Source organism: Microcebus murinus, chromosome 18 (assembly GCF_040939455.1).
Source record: "Microcebus murinus isolate Inina chromosome 18, M.murinus_Inina_mat1.0, whole genome shotgun sequence".
Taxonomy (NCBI): Eukaryota; Metazoa; Chordata; class Mammalia; order Primates; family Cheirogaleidae; genus Microcebus; species Microcebus murinus.
Genome location: NC_134121.1, coordinates 30285023 through 30309884, shown reverse-complemented (window position 1 = coordinate 30309884; position 24862 = coordinate 30285023). Strand labels below are relative to the sequence as shown.

The 24862-nt window shown below is 34.2% G+C and overlaps 1 protein-coding gene across 1 annotated transcript in view; it reads left to right on the top strand.

Moving 5' to 3' along the window:
- INTS2 (integrator complex subunit 2) overlaps positions 1–24862 on the top strand; it is a 54746-nt gene that overhangs the window by 28134 nt on the left and 1750 nt on the right. Inside the window, exons 15-23 of the mRNA XM_012772757.2 lie at positions 375–483; positions 6154–6258; positions 8902–9066; positions 10673–10874; positions 14089–14214; positions 18616–18814; positions 23721–23972; positions 24318–24425; positions 24557–24662. Coding sequence (XP_012628211.2) covers positions 375–483; positions 6154–6258; positions 8902–9066; positions 10673–10874; positions 14089–14214; positions 18616–18814; positions 23721–23972; positions 24318–24425; positions 24557–24662 — 1372 coding nt within the window. The remainder of the gene's footprint in view (positions 1–374; positions 484–6153; positions 6259–8901; positions 9067–10672; positions 10875–14088; positions 14215–18615; positions 18815–23720; positions 23973–24317; positions 24426–24556; positions 24663–24862) is intronic.

Below are 24862 nucleotides of genomic sequence, written 5' to 3'. Positions count from 1 at the left end.
CATTTTTCACAAATACAGATAAATATACACTATCATTTTTAGGAGTTACTTTCTTCATGATAATTTCAGATAATACTTGAGACTCTTATAAATCTTTTAGTAGCAGCCTGGTTGGGTTTGCTGCTAAGTAGTAGATGAAGTCTTTTTTTGTCCTATCTCGAATAATACTTAAGCATGTCATGTCCCATACCATCTCAGGTTTTATTTAAACTTCAACTTATCTTGAGTTTAATGTAAACACAGCAACATTTCTCCCTGTTTTATCTGAGCTTGGGACTAGCAATACTGAATGGTCTGTTTTGATCCTTTTACTATAAAAATATTCACTCATGAAATTTAACATTATTCTAAAATGTTTGTAATATTACCTACAGGGTGACAATATCCGCCTTAATCAGCATTTCAGTATCACAGCACAGCTTTTGGTGCTCTACTATATACTGTCCTATGAGGAAGCTCTCCTAGCAAACACGAAGACTTTAGGTAGGTTGTGTATAGGGGAATGGTTCTAGGGATAGTTCTTTTTTATTTGCTTGTATTTTGTTACTTTCCAAGCTGTTATATTGTAAAATAAGGCCAATATTCTAACAAACTTGAGTATTATTTTATAATCTTTGCAATATAGGCATTGTGTATGTCATACATAAATCATGCATGTGTGGACACATAACCCCTTATGTCTCAATCCTCCTTTTTTTTTTGTTTTGAGACAGTGTCTCACTTTTGTTGCCCAGGCTAGAGTGAGTGCTGTGGCATCAGCCTAGCTCACAGCAACCTCAAACTCCTGGGCTCAAGCAATCCTCCTGCCTCAGCCTCCTGAGTGGCTGGGACTACAGGCATGCGCCACCCTGCCCGGCTAATGTTGTCTATATATATTAGTTGGCCAATTAATTTCTATTTATAGTAGAGATGGGGTCTCGCTCTTGCTCAGGCTGGTTTTGAACTCCTGACCTCGAGCAATCCGCCCGCCTTGGCCTCCTACAGTGTTAGGATTACAGGCGTGAGCCATGGCACCCAGCCTCAGTCCTCCTTTTAACAGGCTAAATCAATAGATAACTGAATTACCTGTATTATAATAATTTTATTGACCTTACTCACTAAATATAAATTATGAGATAAACCTGAAGGAGCTGTAGCTGAAATTTTTTTGCTTGATTTCAGGCTGGAGTGCAGTGGTGCAATCATAGCTCACTGTAACTTCAAACTCCTGGCATGATCCTCCCGCCTCAGTCTCCTGAGTAGCTGGAACCACAGGTGCATGCCACTTTGCCCAGCTAAAATGCAGAAACTTTTAAGCAAATGTTGGCAGATCTTATTACTTGATGGTTTGAAGTCTCAGAACTGTAAAACCTAGAGTTAAATCAAGTTTTGACATAAAAGGGGTCCAATAGTTACATGACCATATTGGAGAGTAATAGTTTAATAATTTTAAACTTATTTCATTACCTATGGGATTATTCACGTATCTTTATGTTAGACAGCTGTTTTTTAAAATAAAAACATTTATTAATAGTGTTTACTGGAGAAAATTTAGGAAATAAGAACAATATAAAGAACAAAGCATAAACTACCCATAGTTCTACTGCCCAGAGATAGTCACCACTAGGAGTTTGCTAGAAAACCCTTCAGTCTGTGCATATATGATAGCTTTCACAAAATTGAAATCATGATATATATTTTTAGTCTGCTTTTTCTATTTAATATATTTTAAACATTTTCCTGTTATAGTAATTTTTTTCTAAAACATCTTTAGTAGCTGCATAATGTTTCATCAGAAATCTATACCATTGTTTAAAAAATTCCTTATTATTGGACATTTATATTATTCCCAAACTTTGCCATTATAAATACTGGAGGAATGAATATTCATAGAGCTAACTCTGTACACAATCATAATTATTTCTTTCCTTAAGACAGATTCCTAGATGTAGAACTACTAAGTTAATGATTGTGAAAAATTATAAGATTTAAAAAATAAATTGCCATATTGCTTTCCTGGCCTCAAGTGATTGTCCCACCTCAGCCTCCCAAAGTAATTTATTCTAAAAATTTAAGTATGCCTGTAATTAATTTTGGTATAAAGTATGGGGTACAGATCCAATTTTATTTTTTTAATGATTAGTTATCTGTAAATATTACATACTTGTCATTTTCCTATTGCTTTGGAGGATTGCTTTTGTATATATCAATATTTTATTATAAACCAGGCTGAACACACTGGCTCATGTCTATAATCTCACACTTTGGCAGGCCAGGGTAGGAGGATTGTTTGAGGCCAGGAGTTTGAGGCTAGCCTGGGCAACATAGCAAGACCCTATCTCTACAAAAAGTAAAAAAGGAAATTAGCTGAGTATGGTGGCCTGTGCTTGTAGTCCTAGCTACTCTGGTGGCTGAGGTAGGAGGATTGCTTGAGCCCAGGACTTTGAGTTTACAATGAGCTATGATCGTGACACTACACTCCAGCTTGGGTGACAGAGGGAGACTCTGTCTCTTAAAAAAAACAAAACATTTTATTATAAATCTGTGTCTGTTTCTGGATTTTCTTTTTTATGTTTGACATTTCCTGCACCTTTTACCAATACTGTTCTTATTCAGAATTTCTGGTACTCTTACATATTTAATCTTCCACATGATCTTTATAATAATTTTATCTAGTTCCACAAAAGAAAATTATATTGGAATGTTGACAAAAATTATGTTAAGCTTATAGATTAATTTTTTTTTGAGACAGGGTCTCACTTGTTGCCTGGGGCTAGTGTACAGTGGCATGGTCATAGCTCACTGTAACCTCAAACTCCTTCCTGGGCTCAAGTGGTCCTCCTGTCTCACCCTCCCAAGTTGCTAGGACTACAGGCAAGCACCATTGTGCCTGGCTAATTTTTAAATTTTTTCGTAGTGATGAGGTCTTGCTATTGCTCAGGCTGGTCTTGAACTCCTGGCCTCAAGTGACCTTCCTGCTTTGGCCTCCCAAAGTGCTGGGATTATAGGCTGGGCCGCTGTGATTGGCCTTGTAGATGAATTTGGAGAGAATTTACATCTTTGCAGTATTAAGTCTTCCTATCTAGGAATATGATATAATTTTTGCTTTTCAGTTAAATTGTGAATGTTTTTATTAAAAAGTAGACAACAGATGTTAGTGAGGACACAGAGAAAAGGGAACTCTTATACACTGTTGGTGGGAATTCAAATTGCTACAACCTCTATGGAAAAAAAGTATGGGGATTTCTCTAAGAGATAAAAATAGACCTTCTGGGGGGGAAATGGGCATTTATTGAAACCTTAAAATCTGTACCCCCATAATATGCCAAAATAAAAAAAATATATATATATAAAAAAAAATAGACCTTCCATTGGATCCAGCAATCTTAGTACTTCATATCTACACAAAGAAAAAAAATTATTACATAAAAAAGACACATGGCAGTACTGTTCACAATAGTAAGGTCATGGAATCAACCTAAATGTCCATTAGTGAAGGATTGGATAAAGAAAATGTGTATGTGTATGTATACCATGGAACACTACTGAGCCATAAAAAGAATTAAATATGTCTTTTGTAGCAACATGGATGGAACCAGAGGCCATATCCTGAGTGAAATAACTCAGAAACAGAAAGTCAAATACCACATGTTCTCACTTATAAGTGGGAGCTAAAGAATGGGTTCATGTGGACATACAAAGTGGAATAATAGACATTGGAAACTCCAAGAGGTGGAGGGGTGAGGGGTGAGAAAGTACCTCTTGGGTACAGTGCACGCTATTTGGGTGATGGGTACACTAAAAGCCAAGACTTCACCACTACAATATTTCCATGTAATAGACAATTACTTGTTCCCCCTAAATTTATTAAAAAAATAATTTTAAGCATTTTACATTTTAACTAAAATATAAGCTTCCTAAAGGCTAATTTTTGTCCTTTTTCACTACTATATCTCTGGCATCTAGACTATTAACTTGGTACATTATAAACACTTTTTGAATATTTATTGACTCATGACTGAATTTATTTCAGTTTTTTTATGTCTGTGAATAAAATTTTGTAGTTTATATAAGTTCTGTATAATTTTCTCCTAACAAGTTATTACTGGTTACAGAAAAGGCATTGGTATTTAGTTTGCATTAGCCAAGCTCTGAATTTCCTTTATTGTTAGGGTATCATTGTTTAAACATTTTTTTTTACTCCTCTAGTAAACAATTTTGGCAGTTACTGAGATAATTTATTTGGTCTATTTACATAATTCATTATATAATTAATGTTTTTATATTCCAGGAACAGACTGTACTTTCTCTTGGTATATTATTCTTTTAGTATGGCAGTAGATTTGATTTGCTTGTTTTTTTATTAAGACTTTTTTCATCTGTGTTAAAGCAAGTGAAATTGACCCTTTTTTCCTTTTCTTTTTTTTTTTCCTTTAAGGCTGTAGTATCAGGTTTATACTAATATCATAAATGAATGGGAAATTTTCCATGTTTTTAAGGATTAAAAGATCAACCCCCCCAAAAAACGGGGTGATATAAATAGTATTCAAAACACTTCTACAGTTTTGCTGAGGATGAAGTTAAATGTTAGCTTTCAATCTTTGAAAGCCGTACATTGGAAGAAATTTAGAAAGTGATGGCTTATATTTATAAGACCAATGATCTTCCTATAGGCCTTTTGTAATTATTATTTAGTCTTTTACTGAAGGATTAAGAATATCCTTGATGTTTTATTTCACAGAGATGTTAAAGAGAAACACTTGCATTAGGTGGGGTTTCATGGGCTGCTAATTCTTTGATAGTATCATTAAAATGTATTCAGGATTTGTCTTCAATGTCGTAAGTCCAGAAACTTAAATATTCAGACTTTACCCTTAGGTGATCTTGGGGAATCTAGATCTTAAAAATACTAGTTAACATTTGAGTGCTTGTTATGTGTTAGACACTACTAAAGTACTTTACAGATGTTAACTCATGAAAACCCTCACAAGATTTCTGTGAGATAGATTACTGTTATCTTTAGTTTGCTGGGGAGGACCCCCAGGCACAGGATAGTAGTGAGTGTTAGACCCAGGGACTGTCATTGGAACCTATACCTATTGTTTTAACTGCTTTCTGATGTGTATTTACTCAGTTCATAAAAGATTGATATGGAAAACTAGGATGCTAATTTATTAATTTAAAAGGGGGGTTATATCTAATCAAAAGGTATGTGGCCTACATAGATAGTGATTCTCAGCCTTTATTCTAACACTTGCACTTATATAATTCTTCTTGTCCTTAATCAAAATATTAATATATTTTTGAGCTTTAGTGTTTGTGGTTTGAAAAGAAAAAGTATATTGAATCTGCTTTTTTAACCTATAAACACTCTGAGATTCTCATATACCTCTGTGATATACAAGCAGAATACCTCAGAATGAGATTAGGGTATCAGGCATATATTATAGAATATGGTAGAGACGAGACAGAGAAAGATAGTGCTGATTGACAAGGACCTTTATTCTGTGTGATCTAGGAATAAGAGGACTATGACTTCAGGGTGAAGGATTAATTAAAGAGGTGAGAAATTAGAGACAGGAAAGTGGGCCCTAGAAGATATTTAAACAGAGAATGAGTAGGTACTGATTTAGGACAGCAACAAAAGAACAGAAATTAAGATAGACTTGTTAGGAAAAAAAGATGGACGTGGCTGGCTGAAGGCAGGAGTTATGAGAGAAGGAAGACAAATTCTTACTGCCTAACTTCCTTTAAAAAGAGTCACCACTATTATATATAATATGATTAAATTAATAAGTTACATGGTAGTCATGAAGCTCTAAGCCATGTGTTCATGACTGCATTTGATCTTCCTAACTAGATTTGGGAAAGTTTTAACTCATTTATTGATTGTTTTGGTGTAGGACACTTCTGCACATAGCTTCTCTCATGTATTTTGTGATTTTTCTCCTTATTAGTTTTAATTTCAGGGCATTTTCAAGATCTTGCCCTTAGATATATTCTTGCTCTTCTTGTGTAGCCACTATTTTGGTAGTAATTCTTCATTCTTTATGTGCTATATTCATAGATAAAGTGAATTAAAAATAACTTGATGTTGTTTTTGTTCCCATTTGGGTTGAAGGTTAAGATTTCTGTTGTTTCTGACTTTTTATACTTTTTATCTTTGACTGACAGCTGCCATGCAAAGAAAGCCCAAATCATATTCATCTTCTTTAATGGATCACATTCCTATCAAATTCCTTATTCGACAGGCTCAAGGGCTGCAACAGGAGTTGGGAGGTATTTGTTTTATTCCTTTTTACTGCCAAAAACTTAATTGTTAGAAAATCTTACTGTTTATAATCTTATAAAGTGAATAGGTGCTGAATATTTTTTTTGAGAAGGAAATCTCACTCTGCCATCTCCCAAGTAGCTGGGACTACAGGTACATTCCACCACACCCAGCTAACTTTTATATATATATTTTTTTCTTTTGTGGAAATGAAGTCTCAATATGTTGCCCAGGCTGATCTCGAACTCCTGGCCTCAAGCGATCCTCCTGCCCTGGCCTGCTAAAGTGCTGGAAGTATAGTCATTAACTACCCTGCCCTCAGTGTTAAAAATTCAAATAATTCTATAGTGAAATTCCTCTTTGCCTTCCTCGCTAATGTGTTATTTACTTACTGCAAACCACTCGTCACCCCAAAAACCCCAGCTGTTTTCAGTTTTGTGTTATTTTCATTTTAATTGCAGATATTCAATTAATTTTGACCTACAGAAATAGCAATTTCACATGGTTGAACCTATTAGATATACACACAAGTAAAGAAAACAATTTTTTAAAAAACTATGAATAGTGTTATACCCTGCCTCTTCTGAGACTTGCTATTTTTTCTTGCAGACTTGAACATCTTTTCATATCAGTACATGTTGGTCTACCTTATTGGTTTTTATTTATTTTTTGAGACGGAGTCTCGCCCTGTCCCCCAGGCTGGAGTGTAGTGGCGTGATCACAGCTCACTGCAACCTCAAACTCCCGGGCTCAAGCGATCCTCCTGGCTCAGCTTCCCGAGTAGCTAGGACTACAGGTGTGTGCTACCACGCCCGGCTAATTTTTTCATTTTTTGTTGAGATGGGGTCTTGCTGTGTTGCACAGGTTGGTCTCAAACTCCTGGCCTCAAGTGATCCTCTTGGCCTCCCATAGTGCTGGGATTACAGGTGTGAGCCACTGCATCTAGCCCTTTATTGTTTTTAAATATTGTATAATATGGATATATTGCAATATTTTTACTATAAATACTGTCAAATAGGAATACAGTAGTATTTTTAAAATTTAGATTTTTTTAAATTAAATACTAAAATGTTTGAATGTGGGTGTTTCTCTTTCCTTGAAGTTGGAATTTTTTTTTTCCCTTTCTTTGCTATGGTTGGATTCAAGGGAAAACATGAGCTTTCATTAGTCATCGTTAACCAGATGTCTGTGTTTATTTGCTTGTTTCTTTGCATACTTTACTTTCAAAGAAATAATGTTATATTTAGTAGCATTTTCCAATTAACATGATTTTTTGAAAAGAGTGTGAAATGTAGATTAATTTGTACTTTGTAAACAGTCTTTTTTGTGAGTATCAGGTATAGTTTTAACTGTACATAATGTTCTTGTGTGCATTTAAAGATTTAAGGTTTAAAATAACACCACTTTTGGTTGTTATAATGTGTTTTCAAACATAGTAACATCAGTTTTAAGCTGCTTCTGTAAGAAAGGAAGCAGATATTATCCCCACTGGGACTAAGCATTGGTATGATTTGATCTAAGTTGCATAATAAGGGATTGATTGGATCTAAAAAGTTTTGATTCCTACTACTGATGATGATGATGGTGTAGTAGCAGCAATATTTATTAGGTCAAGTAATTAGCATAGTGGTACTTCATATAACTAAATAGGTATTTTAATGGTGTCATCATTGATTTTTCTCATTATTAATATTACATATAATAGTCATAAGTAGTCAAACTGTGCCATAGGCAAACTGTTAGAAACAAGGCTTTGATTTGGTAAAAGGACATTTTTCCATTTCTTTTTATCTTCCTTTATCCTCTCAAATGAAGACAAATGCATACTATTGTGGGTATCATCAGTACTGCTTCCCTTGGCTGACATACTTAGCTATGTGACTTTGGGATAGTTAATACCCGTCTTTCAGCCTTTTTGGTTCCTTATAGTAGAGTGAGGACATTATTGTTCACTTTGTAGGAATTTTAGGGTGAAATGAGCAAATGTATATAAACAACCTGATACTTTTTAGATACTCAAAGTGAGGAACTTTAATTTTACCCATCTACAGCAATGATTCTCACTGGGGTTGGAGGAAAGGGCATGTTCTCTACAAAAGCCTGTCAGTATCTCTGAGTGGGGTTTTTTCAAACCATAAATAATTTTTCTCAAATGGATATTATTTCCACCTCTTTTTCTTTCATCTCCCCTCAAACTATTGAACCACTGCTTTGTCAAACAATTTTTCCTGATAGGAAACTGTTATGTTGGGTTGGGATAGAAGAAAGCTTGAGAACTTTTGATATAAGTAGTGGTTCCCAGCTCAATGTGTATCAGATTACATGGGGATCTTTATTTAAGTAGACTCCCTGGCTCAAACTACTGTATAGAAATTCTTGCACTGTGGTGTGCATGCACAAGAACTACAAATTCCCAGGGCTCCATTCTAGAGCTTCTGATACAGTCATCTGGGATGGCAACCATTATTCTGCACATGCGACAAGCTTCCCATGTTTCTGATGTCAATGGCACTGTGATCATACTTTGAAAAACACTGATTTCGGGCATAACCTTTCCTTGTGGGCTGTTGGCTTGCTAAAAATGAGATGGGTAGGGAAGCTTCTGGTGTTTGAAAATGGATAATCCAATTCATTTCCTGTAAATTTTCAAGGATTGCATTCAGCTTTACTACGTCTCCTTGCAACTAACTACCCACATTTGTGTATTGTGGATGACTGGATCTGTGAGGAAGAAATCACAGGGACTGATGCCCTGTTAAGGCGAATGCTCCTGACGAATAATGCCAAAAACCACTCTCCTAAACAACTCCAAGAAGGTATAGTATTTTGATACTCCTTTGACCCCTTTTGTAGTATAAGGAGATGCTAGTCTAACTGAAATCTTACAATCATGCAGAATTTTCCTGAGGATATAACAGTGTTTTGGTGAGTATATTTTAAGTAATTCTGTTTGAGTTTAAGGAGCTTTAACCATTTCTTTCTGACATGCTTGTATCTTTTCTCATATAGGTGCTATGTTATATCACTAAAAAAGGTGGTGTGGTTTTAGGAAGGTCCTAAACTGGTTAGAAATAGGGCAGTGGAATAGGGCAATGTACTTGTTGTTAATGGTTAAATGTTCTAGGTTAGCACTGTTAAATAGAAATATATTAATTAATAATGCAAGCCACATGTATATAGTTTCTAGTAGTTACATTAAAAAACTAAAAAGAAGCAGGCAATATTAACTTTAATAATCATTTTATTTAACCAAATGTATTCAATATTATCATGAAATAAATGTAAAAACTATTAATATTTTACTCTCTGTGCCCCCCCCCCCCCAAGTTTTTGCAATTTGTTGTGTAATTTACACTTACAGCACATCTCAATTTGGATTAGTTACATTTCAGATGCTTAATGGCCAGATGTGGTTAGTGCCTACTTTATTGGAAAACACAGTTAGATATTTTTTAGTAACTACAGCAATCTGCTGGGTGCTTACATCCTATAAAGGGGGCACTTGGAGGAAAGTGTAAAGAAATTTGAACTTTTCGAATGAATGTTAGAGACTAAAAGCAATACTTTGATATATTTTCCTCTTGTGTTTTTTTTAAAAAGTCTAAATCACTAAGAAAATGAGATTAGTCTTTGGGTCACTAATGTGATTTTTTTCTTTTTTTTAAAATGATCTCTTCATTTTTAATTTCTTAAAAAGCATGTTCACAGCACAGTCCAAGAATGCCACACAATAATGGTTTGCTGCTCTTTGTCAGAGTATGTCAGAGAACAAAAAACAAAAAAGTGGTTAATGGTTTTAAAAATTAGCTCTCTGAAATTTCCATAAAGCCAATAATCACCATTTAAATCTTTATTTCAGAGTAGTAAACATTTCAAAAATGTAGTATCTACCCAAAATCATACTTCTCTGAAATGTAATTAAAAGCTATATAATAAAACAAAAGTAAATATTTTTCTAGAAATAAATTATTTTGCATTTTGAAATAATGTTAAAAGGGAAGCTTTCCAATGTAAAAGATGTCTAGATTTTTACTTTCTGTTACCACATAGAAGGTTTGGATTTTTAGTGGTTCCAATCTGACTTCAGTAATAGGAGGAGTGATTACATTATGGTTAATGAACTTCAATCTTAACAAAGCCAATATACTTTTCCAGTACAGTACTTTTTTAAAGAAGTGTTATACAACTAATGTGATTTTAAAAATGAGATATTTCTTCTTTGTGAAACAACTGCACTTCCTTGAATTTTTCTTAAGGCCTTTATTTTAAGTTTATTTAAAACTATAGCTAGGATCGAAAGTTTTACTTTTTAGCAACATTGTTTTCTTGATTTGTTTGGCCTATAGTCTTAGAGAGCGGTATTACTTCCTGCCTGGTAAACTTTACAGAACTTAGATTATGACTGCTTAATTTTCTTTTTAGCATTTTCAGCTGTTCCAGTAAGTCACACACAAGTGATGCAGATTATAGAACACTTGACTCTACTGTCAGCCAGTGAGCTGATACCATATGCAGATGTATTAATATCCAATATGAGCCAGCTGTTGAATTCAGGGGTTCCACGGAGAATTCTTCAAACAGTCAATAAACTATGGATGGTTCTTAATACTGTGATGCCTAGAAGGTAAATTCAGTGTATTGTTATACATAATAGATAAATGTATAGCAGTGATAAGATAAAATAACCTAAATTTAATTATTGAAAAAAATTTTCGCAAGACAACTTATGTCAGTATTTGTTGAGTATGTGACAATATAATTCTTTTCTGAAGACTACTGATTAGAGTTTTTATAACTTTAAGGAGAAGAAACTTTGTCTTAAGAAATAGAGAGAAACCATGATGTATTTCTAACTTGAGAAAGTTCTTTAAAAGTGGGTTCTGAGCCAGGTGTGGTGGCTCATGCCTGTAATCCCAGCACTTTGGGAAACCTAGGCAGGAGGATTGCTTGAGGCCAGGAGTTCAAGACCAGCCTGGACAACATAGCAAGACCTCACCTCTACAAAAAAGTTAAAAAATTAGCCTGGCATGATGGCATGCACCTGTAGTCCCAGATACTTGGAAGGCTGAGGCAGGAGATCACTTGAGTCTAGGAATTTGAGGTTGCAGTAAACTATGATCACACCATTGCACTTTAGCTTGGCAACAGAGTGAGACCCTGTCTGGAAAAAAAAAAAGATTCTCATGTATAGTTATTTATGGCTAATTGTGATTTAGATCACTATCATGTTTTGTGTCATTGCAGTGGTTCCAAATTTTGCTGCATATTAAGATTACCTGGAAAGCTATTAAAACTCTTGATCTCCAGGTTGTAACCCATATCAATTAAATCAGATATCTGTGGGTGGGAGTCAGGGATCAATACTTTTTAAAAAATTCCCCAGATGATTCCAAGATACAGCAAAATTTAGAGGACACTGGCTTACTTAGTTTGTCTTTAGTCAATGGGTCTGCACTGTTCATAGATTGCATCAGTAACACCTGGCTAGCTCTAGAAAACAGAATACTGGAGATGTGACTTAGTTGAGATTTTGATTCAGTAGGTCTGGGTTGGGGTCTGGGAATATATATACTTTTGAAATTTAATTTTTACTTATGTAAAATTAATAAATGCACATAACTTAAGAAGCTAACTAGTATATAAGGGTTGCCTCACATCTTTCTATTTTAAACTCTAGTTTCCCAGAGACAACTGTTATCAGCTCTTTTGTCTTTTTATTTTGGCATTTATATCCTCCCAATATATACCAATAATATAATAACTGTGATTTCCTGATTTTCCAATTTAGAAATTAACTATTGACTTGCTACTATACAAGATGAAGGTTTAGCCCTCTACCTGCTTTTTCTACTGTGAGTCTCACTTCCTCCAATACACATTTCCCCTCCCCTTATTTCTCCCTATACAGGTATATCAACATTTTTAGTTAAAGCAGTATTTAGTGTACATATTGTTACGAATACAGCAGTGATATTTATAGTTGAGCTTTGTGATAGCCTTTGGTTATCAATTGCTTTCTTATACAAGTGCCCACCCTCACACTCAACACATTCCCTGAGTTAGTAATACTTGCCTTTTTTCTGTTTGCTGGGGTTTTTTGTTTTGGTATCAGCAACTAATAACTAATATCCCCACACTTCATTATTGAGGGGAAATTTTACTTTACAGTTATTCATAACACATCAGGTAACATATCAGTAACAATTTTTTTTAGAGACATTCTTTTCAGAGCTTTCCATCTTCATGTTCCCATCTGGGGCATACACAGTTGCCATACTAGAATTGCTGTTGTCTCTCTTTGTTGGTTTCTATGTTTTTCATTTTCTTGGTTTATGGCTTCATTTTAGTGAGTGGAGCATTCCCTAAGTTGCTTCCTGAGAAAGGGAATGTGGGAAACTTAATTTTTTTGTGACTTTGCGTGAGTGAAAGGGTTTATTCTTCTCACATGTGATTGATATATTTAGCCTAGGTGTAGAGTTCTAGTTCATTTTTCTCTCAGATATTTGAAGGCATTGTTCTTCTGAATTAGAATTTCCATTATTGCTGTTAATAATCTGATGTTATACCAATTTCCAACTCTTTGTATGTGACCATTGTTTTTTCTCTCTTAAAAGATTTTAGGCTTTTTTTTTTTAACTCTTCTGGAATTTCATGATTTTGTATTTTGAAATCTTTTTCATTCATAGTGCTGGACACTTGGTTGGTCTTTTTTGTCTCTATAGTAATGCTTTCCTTTCTAAGGCATTTTCTTTCCTCAATAATTTCCCTCTGTTTTCTGAAATTTCTTGTAATTTGAATTTTGAAGCTCTTGGACTTATTATTTGATTTTCTCATTTTTTTCTCCTCTTTTTTTCAATGTGTCTTTTTGGATATTTCCTTAATATTATCTTCTGACCTCTCCTTTAAAGTTTTAAATTTGTTATGTTCTTAATTACTAACAGCTTTTTCTTAATATTTTTAAATGCCTTGTTCTTGTTTCATGTATGAAATATTCTTTAAGGATATTAATAGCTTTTTAAAAAAATTTCTTCTGATCTCTACATTTTGTTTCTTTGGAGTTCCTTTATTTCTGTTTGTATATTTTATTCTTTTTCAAAGTGAAAGCTTTCTTCAAATGTCTGATGATGCTTGTTTGTCCACTCTTACTTAAGAGGGGGAAGTTCTGTGTGGGAGGTGGGGCTGGGGACTCCTGAACTTCACTGTAAGAGATCAAGTGCCCTCCCCATTGGAATATCCCTCAGTGATTATGATGTTAAGTCCGATTAGTAACCACTTTGATAATCTATTAATGTCTAATCTCAAAGTGGCATCTCACATCCAGACTCTATGATGGTTAATATAGAATAATGACATATTTATAGGGCCAGATACAGCTTCAGAGTGTTTTGGTAAGTATTATTTTATAGTTATTATTCCTATTTTACAGATAAGGAAACAGAGCCTCAGTGACTCATATAGCAAGTATGGTATACTGAGGTTTTTTATTTGTTTAATTTTTTAATATTTTCTTTCTTTACTTTGTTTTTTCTTTTTTCTTTTTCCTTTTTCAGCGTGACTTTCCAAGTCATAACTGAGGTTTTAATTCAAGTTTTGTTTTACATGCCATGATTATTCCTCTATAACTATGAAAATTTTGAGACTACTGTGTGTTTACTATTTTATCTTTGTTTTAGAGATATGTCTCTAAAGGTTAAATGTCTATAGTTTTTAATTTTTCAAAGTTCATTCACACCTGTTTTCTTTTTCCTAAATATAACTTTCTAAGGTAGAAAGTATTGGATGGCTACAGATTTCAATTATTATATAGCTATTTGAACATGTGATTATTTTGTAATCAGGTTGTGGGTAATGACGGTTAATGCACTTCAACCTTCAATAAAGTTTGTACGACAACAAAAGTATACTCAGAATGACCTGATGATAGATCCTCTCATTGTCTTAAGATGTGATCAAAGGGTTCACAGGTAAGTGTCACTATAGTTTCATTTTTATTGTAGAGTTATACTTTGGAGAGTAAAAAGAAATTGACAAAGTTCAATTTAAAATTATATTTTAGTGCTCTTGCAGATAACTAGGTAGTATGAACTGTGCAGTTTTTTGATCTTTTTTAGTTGTATTTATTCATGAAATACATATCCAATTTAATATGTAATTAATAAAACCTAGCCTTAGAGAAAGGTCATTGTTGGTTTTGGTAACCATCAGTGGTGGCTTTTCTCTCTCACAGTCAAGATCAGTAATGAATTACACTATTTCTGCTTGCATGTTGAAAAAGGCTTTTAAAAAACTGGTTCATTGTGAATCATTACATGTATCAAAACTGTGACCTTTTTGGCATGTTCACTTGTGATATTAGCTTCATTGATTCCGCATTTGGCTTTAATTCCTTGCCAGTTGCTGAACTTAAGCAATTGCTTTGACATGGCTTCCACTCAAAAGGCAGAATTTAATTAATTCATATTATTAACATTTGAATTTCTAGTTGTTACGATGAGTAATATCAAAGGTATATAAGTTGTGGTATAGTGGTTATCAGCTGCCTGGGGAAATGAGACAGATATATGAAAAGTGAAATAATATGGTATGCAGATGAATGATGTATAAATGCATGATGTTAAAAGTTCAGGAAAGATGTTGAAGAGATGAGACCTGAGTACTATTTTAAAGAATGGGGATAGGGCTGGTCTGAGTGCAGTGGTGTTTACAACTAATTGTTCACAACCAGTGACAGATTTCCTTTGTTCCTTCTTCATTCCCTCTACTTCAATTGACTAGCCTTAAAAATACAAAAAGAAGAAGAAAACAGTTTAGGTAAACAAATAGTATTATGGTGGGGGTTAGGAAGTCAAAGAAGGTAATTTGAGATAAAGAATACTGTGAGCACAACTATAGAAGCAAGAGTGAAAATGCTTGGAGAAGAGGGTTAATTTTTGAGTAGAGCACATTTTACAATTGGAAAGTATATTGGGGTCAGACCATGGATGGCCTTGAATGTTAGGCTAACAAGGTTGTTTAGGTTGTAACTTAGGAAAAGAAACTTTGTACTACATGGGTTAGAGGGAAGAGAAACTTTAGTAAGGAAGACTAAATGGTATATACTATGTTTAAACTCATCTGTCATCAGCCATGGGGATGACGTTCTTAAAGTGACAAAGCCTGCAAAATCAGCCCAATACAGTTTGGTGAAATCAAGGTCTCATAGGAAATAGAAATCAGAAGAATAAACAGTATAAATAACAGTGAATATATAATAAAAGGAAAAACCACAGTAAATAACACTTCTAGAAAAGAGCTGTTTCTAAAACAAATGATTTATCAGTGTTAAAAATCCACTTAAATAGGTTACCTTTCACCTGAATCACCTCAGGTGATTCAGTTGTTCAGAAAGATGTTAACTCACACTATCAAAATGTATGTACTGTTTTTGTACTTGGATTTTTCACTTATGAACCTTTTATCATGTTAATAGATATTCTTATATTAATTGGCTACTTAGTATTCCATTTTATAGATATGGTATGCCTGCCCCAATCCTCTACTGTTGGATGTTTTATTTCTAATTTTTGCTGTTATCAGTAGTGCTGTGGTGACTATTCTATGTGCATTTTACCATTCTGAGTATTTCCTTAGGACAGATTGCTAAAAATGGAATGATTGGGGCAAAAGTAACATGCTCATTTTTAAGACCTTTTATTCAGGCCGGGCGTGGTGGCTCACGCCTGTAATCCTAGCACTCTGGGAGGCCGAGGCGGGCGGATTGCTCAAGGTCAGGAGTTCGAAACCACCCTGAGCAAGAGCGAGACCCCGTCTCTACTATAAAATAGAAACAAATTAATTGGCCAACTAATATATATAGAAAAAATTAGCCGGGCATGGTGGCGCATGCCTGTAGTCCTAGCTACTTGGGAGGCTGAGGCAGGAGGATTGCTTGAGCCCAGGAGTTTGAGGTTGCTGTGAGCTAGGCTGACGCCATGGCACTCACTCTAGCCTGGGCAACAAAGCGAGACTCTGTCTCAAAAAAAAAAAAAAAAAAAAAGACCTTTTATTCATATTTTCATTCTGCCATTCAGAAAGGTTGGATCACTTTATATTCCATAGCAGTATTTGTTATTGTATACTTTCCTGTGCTATTTTATATAATATCCAAATTGGTAGATAAAAAGATTCCCATTTTAATTTCTTGTTAGATTGAACATTTTAATATATTTATTAGCTACTGGTATTTCTTCTTTATATTAATATTTTAGCCTATTTTTTTGGTCTTTTTATTAATTGAAAGAGCTCTTTATCTATAAAGCATATTAGCCCTTAGTACACATGCTACAGTTTTTTCCTCATTACTTTATTTAAAAATTTTTTTTTACCTCTCCTACCTACCTCATTGCTTTATCGATTAGCCTTTTAATTTTGTCCATTTTTTAAAATTTAATTTTTTTATAAAGTGATGGTTTAAAAAAACACACAATATAAAGATATACACAGATAAAAATATACACATATAAAAGATATGAAAGTATTTGCTTTGAATTAACCCAGTGGTGGTGGTAGGAAAGTGGATGGGGGTACCGTGTTTTACAAAAAATAAGACAGGGTCTTATATTTATTTTTCCTCAAGAAGACACCCTTGGGCTTATTTTCAGGGGATGTGTTATTTTCCCCTAATGCCTCAGCTTGCAGCACACACAGGATGGCCAGGACCTGATGGGGGAGCCAACCTAGTTGGTGGGGCTGCCAGCACCTTTCTGGTCACCTCTAGGATAGTAGCTGTCACAATGGGGCAGATCAGAAGGGCTGCTCGTCTTCTTTACCGCACTACGACAAAATGCATGGGTTGTGCAGATATGCTGCGTAGCCACGCCCATCACTAGGTCTTTTTTGGGGGTAGAGCATATATTGCCCAAATGCTTAGAAATCTTGCTAGGGCTTATTTTATGGGTAGGTCTTATTTTCAGGGAAACACGGTATATATAAAAAAATACTGGCTATGTGTAGACACCTGTTGAAGCTGGGTGTTGAGTTCTTGGGGGTTCATTATAATATTCCATCTTTTATGCATGTATGAAAATTTTCATAATATACATTAATAAATAAATGTTTCATAACATGCAAAAAGATTAACAAAAAGAAAAGGTGTATAGTGAAAAGTTTGGCTCTCATATATCTATCATTCTGACATTGCTAAAACAAAATTCCTCCTTGGCTTCTTTTGACCAATTCCGGTTCTTTTGCCAGAGGAAACTTTGTTATAATGGTGTGTATGTAGCTTTACTTTTCTATATACTTACAAATTGATTAAATAGAAATATTTACTTTTTTGTATTGTATGGTTTTACAAAAACATAAGTAGTAGTACATTGTCATTATTTTCTTCTTGTTTTAAAAAAACCTTACTGTTCTCAGTATGTTTTTCATATTAGTATGCATATTTCTACCTCATTTGTTTTAACTGCTGCATTGTATTCCATATATAGATTATCAGGCTTGTCTTCCAGAAACTGATTCAAAATGTCTGGGTTAGAGCTTGGGATTTAGATTTTTTAAACAAGCATTCTAGGTGATTTTTCAATTTTGGGAAACATTGCCATAGTTTATTTAACCATTGACATATTGCTGGACATTTAGGTTGTTTCCAATATTTCATTTATAAACACAATTATAATGTCTGTTAATGCACACTGGCTAGTTCTGTCCTGTGATAGAGACTGAGAAGTAGAATTTCTAAGGGTATTGCATTTAAAATTCTAGTGGTTACTAATTTGTCTTTTTTTCTTTTTTACATTTAACTCTTATGTCTATTTTTAATCTTATTTATATTTAATCTGTAACAATCTTTGAGGAATGAATAACTGTATACCTACCTATTTTATAGATGAAGAAACTGAGGTTCAGTAAGTAACTTCCCTAGGTTAAGTGGATGAACCACTCTTGGAATACAGAGTTGTTTTGATGTCTTGTTCCAAAGAAGGAATAGTAGTAAAAAGAATAAATACTCTGTTCTAGTTACCTTCGTCTTATCAATAATAGGATATGCCTTTTTGAGGACAGCTGCTTTATAGGCTCACATCTAAGAGATTTACTGGTAATGCCATTTTCTTCAAAAGATGCTTATCTTTTCTCTAGAGCTTACATTATACATATTTATTTTTAGCTGATAAGATGAAACAGATTATACTATTTATATAATCTTGAAAGATAGAGAAGAAGATATTAAACTTTTATTTTGAAACTATTATAGTGAGAAAAGTTGTTACTCTTATTATTATTCAGGTTTTTCTAATTATTTAAACTCAACTGATCATGTTCTGGCTAATTTATAAATTTTTATTCTTTCTCATATATTTTTCTTTCCTTCTTTCTTTGTTTAGATGCCCCCCGCTGATGGATATTACTCTACACATGTTGAATGGTTATCTTCTTGCATCGAAAGCCTACCTTAGTGCTCATCTAAAGGAAACAGCAGAGCAAGATAGGCCTTCCCAGAATAATACAATAGGTTTAGTTGGACAAACTGATGCTCCAGAAGTTACCAGAGAAGAATTGAAAAATGCATTGCTGGCTGCTCAGGTAAATTTTCCTAAAGTAAAATTTAGTCAAAAAGGGCAAGGGCTTTCCTACTCACATAATCAATTAAATTAGATGGCATATTATTCCCTCTGTGTACATTGGTGACATGTGGTGTATTCCTTCTATTGGAGAATCTATTATAATGATGTTACCTTTGCCCTATATCAGATGGACTATATTACTGAAATCAAGAATAATCTTCATGATATAAATTTAATAGCCATTTAAATAATATTTATATTTTAATAAAATATAAGACTTTACCTGTTTTGAAGTTATTAGGCTCATTCATTCAACAGATGATCTATTGAATGCCTGCTATGTGCCAAGTACTGTTCCAGGGACTGGGGATATAGTGATGAAGAAGACAAAATCCTTGGTTATATGTTTCTTAAGATCATATGATAGGGAAAAAAATCAAAGATGGAGAAAAATAGAAAAATAGAAAAACAAATACATATATAAGAAAATAGTGATAAATACTAATAACACAAGTAGTTCAACTTTATATTTAGTTAAGAAAAGTTTTATAACAAGTGAATCCTAGAATGTAGAATTTTACTGAAGCTTTACATAGTCATTTTTGAATAATGCAGGAGAGGTGAGATGATAAAATGTTCTGCAATTTGAGATCTTTAAAGCAGACATGTTTTCATAGGTTAAAATGTATTTTCTGAAATCTCATTGACCATAAGGGGAATTAGGAGTAATAATATAGGTTCACAATCCCTTATCTGTAATACAGAAATCCAAAAAGCTAGGAAAACTGACACATTTCTTTTGTAATATAATTGGCAGAAAGATGCCCTGATATGAACTCGTTTGGTGACAAAACTTGACCTGAATTGATATTCTTTATCCCATTTAATGTGAATATTAGTATGTTTTGCTACAGAAATATTAATATATTTGATTACAAGGTGCTACCCACTCTCTGCTAGTGGGGGTGGGTGTTACATAATATTACATTAAAAAAATCTGAGTTCTAAAATAAATCTGTCCTTGAGAGTTTCACAGAGATATAGATCATAATAGCTAACATAGATATAATGCTTACTATATTGTGGGTGCTAGTCTAAGTTGTTTAAATATTTTAACTCATTTAATTTTTACAGACAACCTATGAGGTATGGAGTATTATCTCCATGTTTACAGATTAGAAAAATGAGACTCAAAGAGGTTAAATGACTTACTCAAGGTTACATATTTAGTAAATGGCAGAGCTAGGATTCACTTACAGATATTCTGGCTCCAGAGTCTGTAAATAAGAACAAAACAAAACAATAACAACACCCACAAACCCTTCACCCTCAACATGGTAATTATAAAATAGGCTGGGGATGGGGAACCTTTTTGTGTTGGCAGGTTGCATTAATTTAGCTGTAATCAAGTGAGGCTGCATTCAAGAAATATCAATTAGATATACTTAAAACTGTATATTATTTTGTAATCTTCACTACTGTGTACTTAATAATTTCAAAAAATGAAAACTATTTGTTAATTTTAAAGTTAACTAACCTTTTAATGGCTTTGTTGTGTCTGCTTTTTGTTGGAAAGCGTTTGAACATTTGGTTGCAACAAGGAGGTCTGCAGTTTCAGTATCAGTCATTTGTGACCTTAAGAGCATCTTGATTTGGGTTAGGTAGGAGAATGTAGATTTGTAGCAATAAGTGATTGAAAAGCAAGAAAGCATTTTTTGGGCATGTTGCCGAAAGCATAGGTACTCTACTACACTTTTTAGTTTTTCAATTGGATCTTTCTTAGCATCAAACAATGACTTTAAAATGTCATCTACTGAGAGCTCAATCAATTCCATCCGTAGTTCTTTAGGTGTGTTGGTGATATCAACTAGGTGAGGCTGAAATGCTAATTTGGGTATGAGGTCATGATTCTCAAAGTCAGTGAACCTTTCATTATATTCTCTAATTAATAGGTCTATAACAGCTGTGTATTCTCCCAACCATTTGCATATATCTTCCTGCTCATCAGTGACCTCTACTAACTGGGGAAAATGTTCATACAATATTTCCTTTTGAAGAAGTAGTGTTTTGAAAAAAGAAACCTTTTTTTACATGCTTGGATTTTTTGCCACATTTCATATATAGATTTACTGTCCAAAAAAATATTCAAGTTGTTTTGATTTGACATGATATTACAGAGAAATACTGCATTCCTATAGAAATCTTCTTTCAATGATTCACATTGGTGATTCTGTTCTTCATAAAGTTTAACTGTCCTTGCAGAGAGAAAATTTTGGCTAACACATGTGACAATGATATAGCAAATCCACACAAATACCTTATGGTTCAATTTTAGCATGTTACGAAACTGATGATGCTGTGTTGTATTTGCATGAATATAGTTAATGATACTTGTAACTTGTTGCAAAGTGTCACTTAAAATAGTAGCTTTAGAACAGAGATTTTACTGATGTAAGATACAATGAAAAGAAATGAAGAATATCTGGATCTCTTAATGCTTTTAAAAATCTGTGCAGTAAGCCCTTCATGTTTTCCTGTCATGGAAGGTGTACCATCTGTATATACACTTACTAAATTTACCAAATTCAGTACAACTTCATGACATTTATCTTAAAAGTTGTTGAAGATATCCATTCCCTGTGTTCTGTTGGCAAGAGGGCCCAATGCAACTAACTCTTTGTAGCAAAAAAAATCTTCTGTTATGATTTGAATGAGGTGTAAAACTTGTGCTGAGTCAGTAGTATCAATTGATTCATCCAAAGCGATTGAATAATACATATTTTCCTTCTGAAGTATTGCATAAAGTTGTTCTGTTAAGTTTAAGGCTAATTCATGCTGCCGATCAATTTTGTTTCTTCTTGAAAAGGCTGTTGTTTGTACTTTGAAATGTTATTGGGGTCTGACCATCCTACAACTTTGACAATGAGTTCTTTTATAATTTCTACATTACTGAATGGCTTCCCTTTTTCTTCCAAGTATATAAGCTACTTCATAAGTCGTTTCAGTGGCATTATTTCCAGGTCTTCTTGCTGCTTGAAATAATTGTCTTTGCTTTTGTTTTTCATCCTTTAATTTCTGCAATACAATCTTTTGTGCCTCTTCCTCTAATTTAAAATATTTGTGGTCATTACCAGTATTATAATACTGATAAACATTGAGTTTCTTTAATGTTGATATCACAGTATCAGAACACAAGCAAATCGTCTTATCTTTAGCAGAAACAAGATAATACTCCAATTCGCAATCCTTATTAAAAAATATGTTTTCTTCCTTCAGCATCCCCTTGGTCTTCTTTGACATTATGGGCTGTTAAGCAAACAGAATTAAAAAATACTGTCAAGCTGTGCAACCATTCACAAATTCTACTTCACACAGAAACACAGTGCACTGTCGCCACAAGCTGGTAACAGACTGGCATACTGGACCCTCATAAACTCTCGCCAACCAGCGTCATTGCAGTAGTGGTGCCAGTCAGGGTGGGGAAGTTAGAAGTAAATCATGAGCATAGCAGCCTTCAATTTAGCCCTTATGGCTTACTAGTGTTCCAATTGTGTTGAGCACTCTAGGATTATTTCATTGAAACTTATTTTATTCTTTGATATTTAAGATATGTTCATGTTAAAAATAAAACGAACAAAAATGTATCAAAGGATTTTTTCTGTAAAGTTTGGACGTTCAGTCAAAAGGCTACACTTAAGGACCTAGAAGGCCACCCCTGAAGTAGGCCACCCTTACTTCATAATCATTTAGTTCTTAATCTTCCAGGCAATGGCTATCTTTCAGAGATGCATGTCATATATTCAGTTTCTTTTTATTTTTTTTTATTTTTATTTCTTTGTTTTTTGAGACAGAGTCTCACTTTGTTGCCCAGGCTAGAGTGAGTGCCGTGGTGGCAGCCTCGCTCACAGCAACCTCAAACTCCTGGACTGAAGCGATCCTCCTGCCTCAGCCTCCCGAGTAGCTGGGATTACGGGCATGCACCACCATGCCCGGCTAATTTTTTCTATATATATTAGTTGGCCAATTAATTTCTTTCTATTTATAGTAGAGACAGGGGTCTCGCTCTTGCTCAGGCTGGTTTCGAACTCCTGATCTTGAGTGATCTGCCCGCCTCAGCCTCCCAGAGTGCTAGGATTACAGGCATGAGCCACCATACCTGGCCCAGTTTCTTTTTAAACTCCTTCCTTCTAGATGAGAGTGATTATAGCTCTCCTTTAAACATATGGGCCTCAAGTATATCACCCCTCAAGCTACTGTTCTATGAATTGATACTCAAGCTTGTGGGTTGAGGAGCAGTGAGTTGTGTAGGTGGAATGGGTGGTAAGGTGGAATCTTCCCTTGTACAACCAGGACCTTAAACAGTCTGTCTTAAGGTTAAAAGAGCTTAAGGGAAAAGAGCTATGGGAAGTGATTTTTAGGCATTATTAACTGTTACCTTCAGAGAAATTAATTAGGTATCCAGGTGAGAAAAAGAGGGAAATACAGGTTAGGATCCTGGGAAAAGTGAGAGATTAGAGGAAGGAAAGGAGATTTTGGTAGTCATTTCTGCCTAGGGCCTGTTTTGGTTGTCACAGAATCAGAATAGCCTTCTAGTAGATGTTCTTCAACTGAAGTCCATGGATCTGCCTTAGAGAAATGTGACCTGCCTGAAATTATGCAATATGTTTGTTTATATATGTTAATTTTTATGGGGAGAGGGTGTATAGTTTTCTTAGGATTCTTTAGGGGTTCATCACCCTAAAAAGTTGAGAATCATTGCTCTATAGATTGCTCACTTCTGCTCTTAGAAGTACCTCTTTGTGTATGTATGTTTTTTAAGAAACTGGTTGTTTTTTTATTTCTGTTCATGTGAAAACAAAATCAGATTTGGTTTTCAAATCAACTTCTCAGAAACTTTATATTCACTGTGTTTTATTTGCTTACAGGATAGTGCAGCTGTCCAGATTCTCTTAGAGATTTGCTTACCTACTGAAGAGGAGAAAGGAAACGGTATCAATCCAGACAGCTTGCTAAGAAATGTTCAAAGTGTTATTACCACCAGCACTCCAAATAAGGGGATGGAGGAAGGAGAAGACAATTTGCTCTGTAACCTTCGAGAAGTTCAGTGCCTTATCTGTTGTCTGTTGCACCAAATGTACATTGCAGATCCCAACATTGCTAAGCTTGTTCATTTTCAGGTCTGTTTCCAAAAAATGATGTTTTGTGGCTGACCTTTATTTTTCTTGGGGACTTCTAATACTATATTAATAGAGGTCATTTAAAAATTAGAGATAACACAAGTGATCCTGGTCTTTTGCAATATGGAGAAAAATCCAGATATTTGAAGTGTTTTTTTTTTCCAACCTAATAAAATATTCATATAATTCATTCCTATTCTAGTGCATCGGAAAAGTGAAGTGCCAGGATATATGTAGGGCACTGTAGCCTGAGCAACTTTTATAGAAAGGAAGTGAAACTTTTCATTTGTATTTTCTCTGTATTTGATTTTTTTCTAACTTTTACCCCCTTTCTTGTTGATTTAGGGTTATCCATGTGAACTTTTGCCTCTGACAGTTGCAGGTATTCCATCTATGCACATCTGTCTGGATTTCATACCTGAGCTTATTGCACAGCCAGAACTTGAAAAGCAGGTAATGAACATTTTGGAGCTTTAAGACAATTGATTTCTCTCTAGTCTTGCAAGTTATATAAAACATTTTATAATTTTTAATACTTAAAAATATTCTTGAGAAATGTGTAATATTTGGATTTTATATTACAGATATTTGCTATCCAGTTGCTTTCTCATTTATGTATCCAGTATGCATTACCAAAGTCACTTAGCGTGGCTCGTTTAGCTGTCAATGTCATGGGAACTTTGCTAACAGGTATGTAGCCAATCAATATCAACAAAAACTTCTAACATAAATTAGTACATATGGTTTCTGAATTTAGTGACATAGTATGTTTTTGTGTCACTGTGAGGCAATATGATATGTGTTACTATTAGTTTAATTCTATCTTTTGAATTATTCTACTTCTGAAAAGTTTTTTATTTACAAATGTGATTTATAGTGTAGCAGGTATG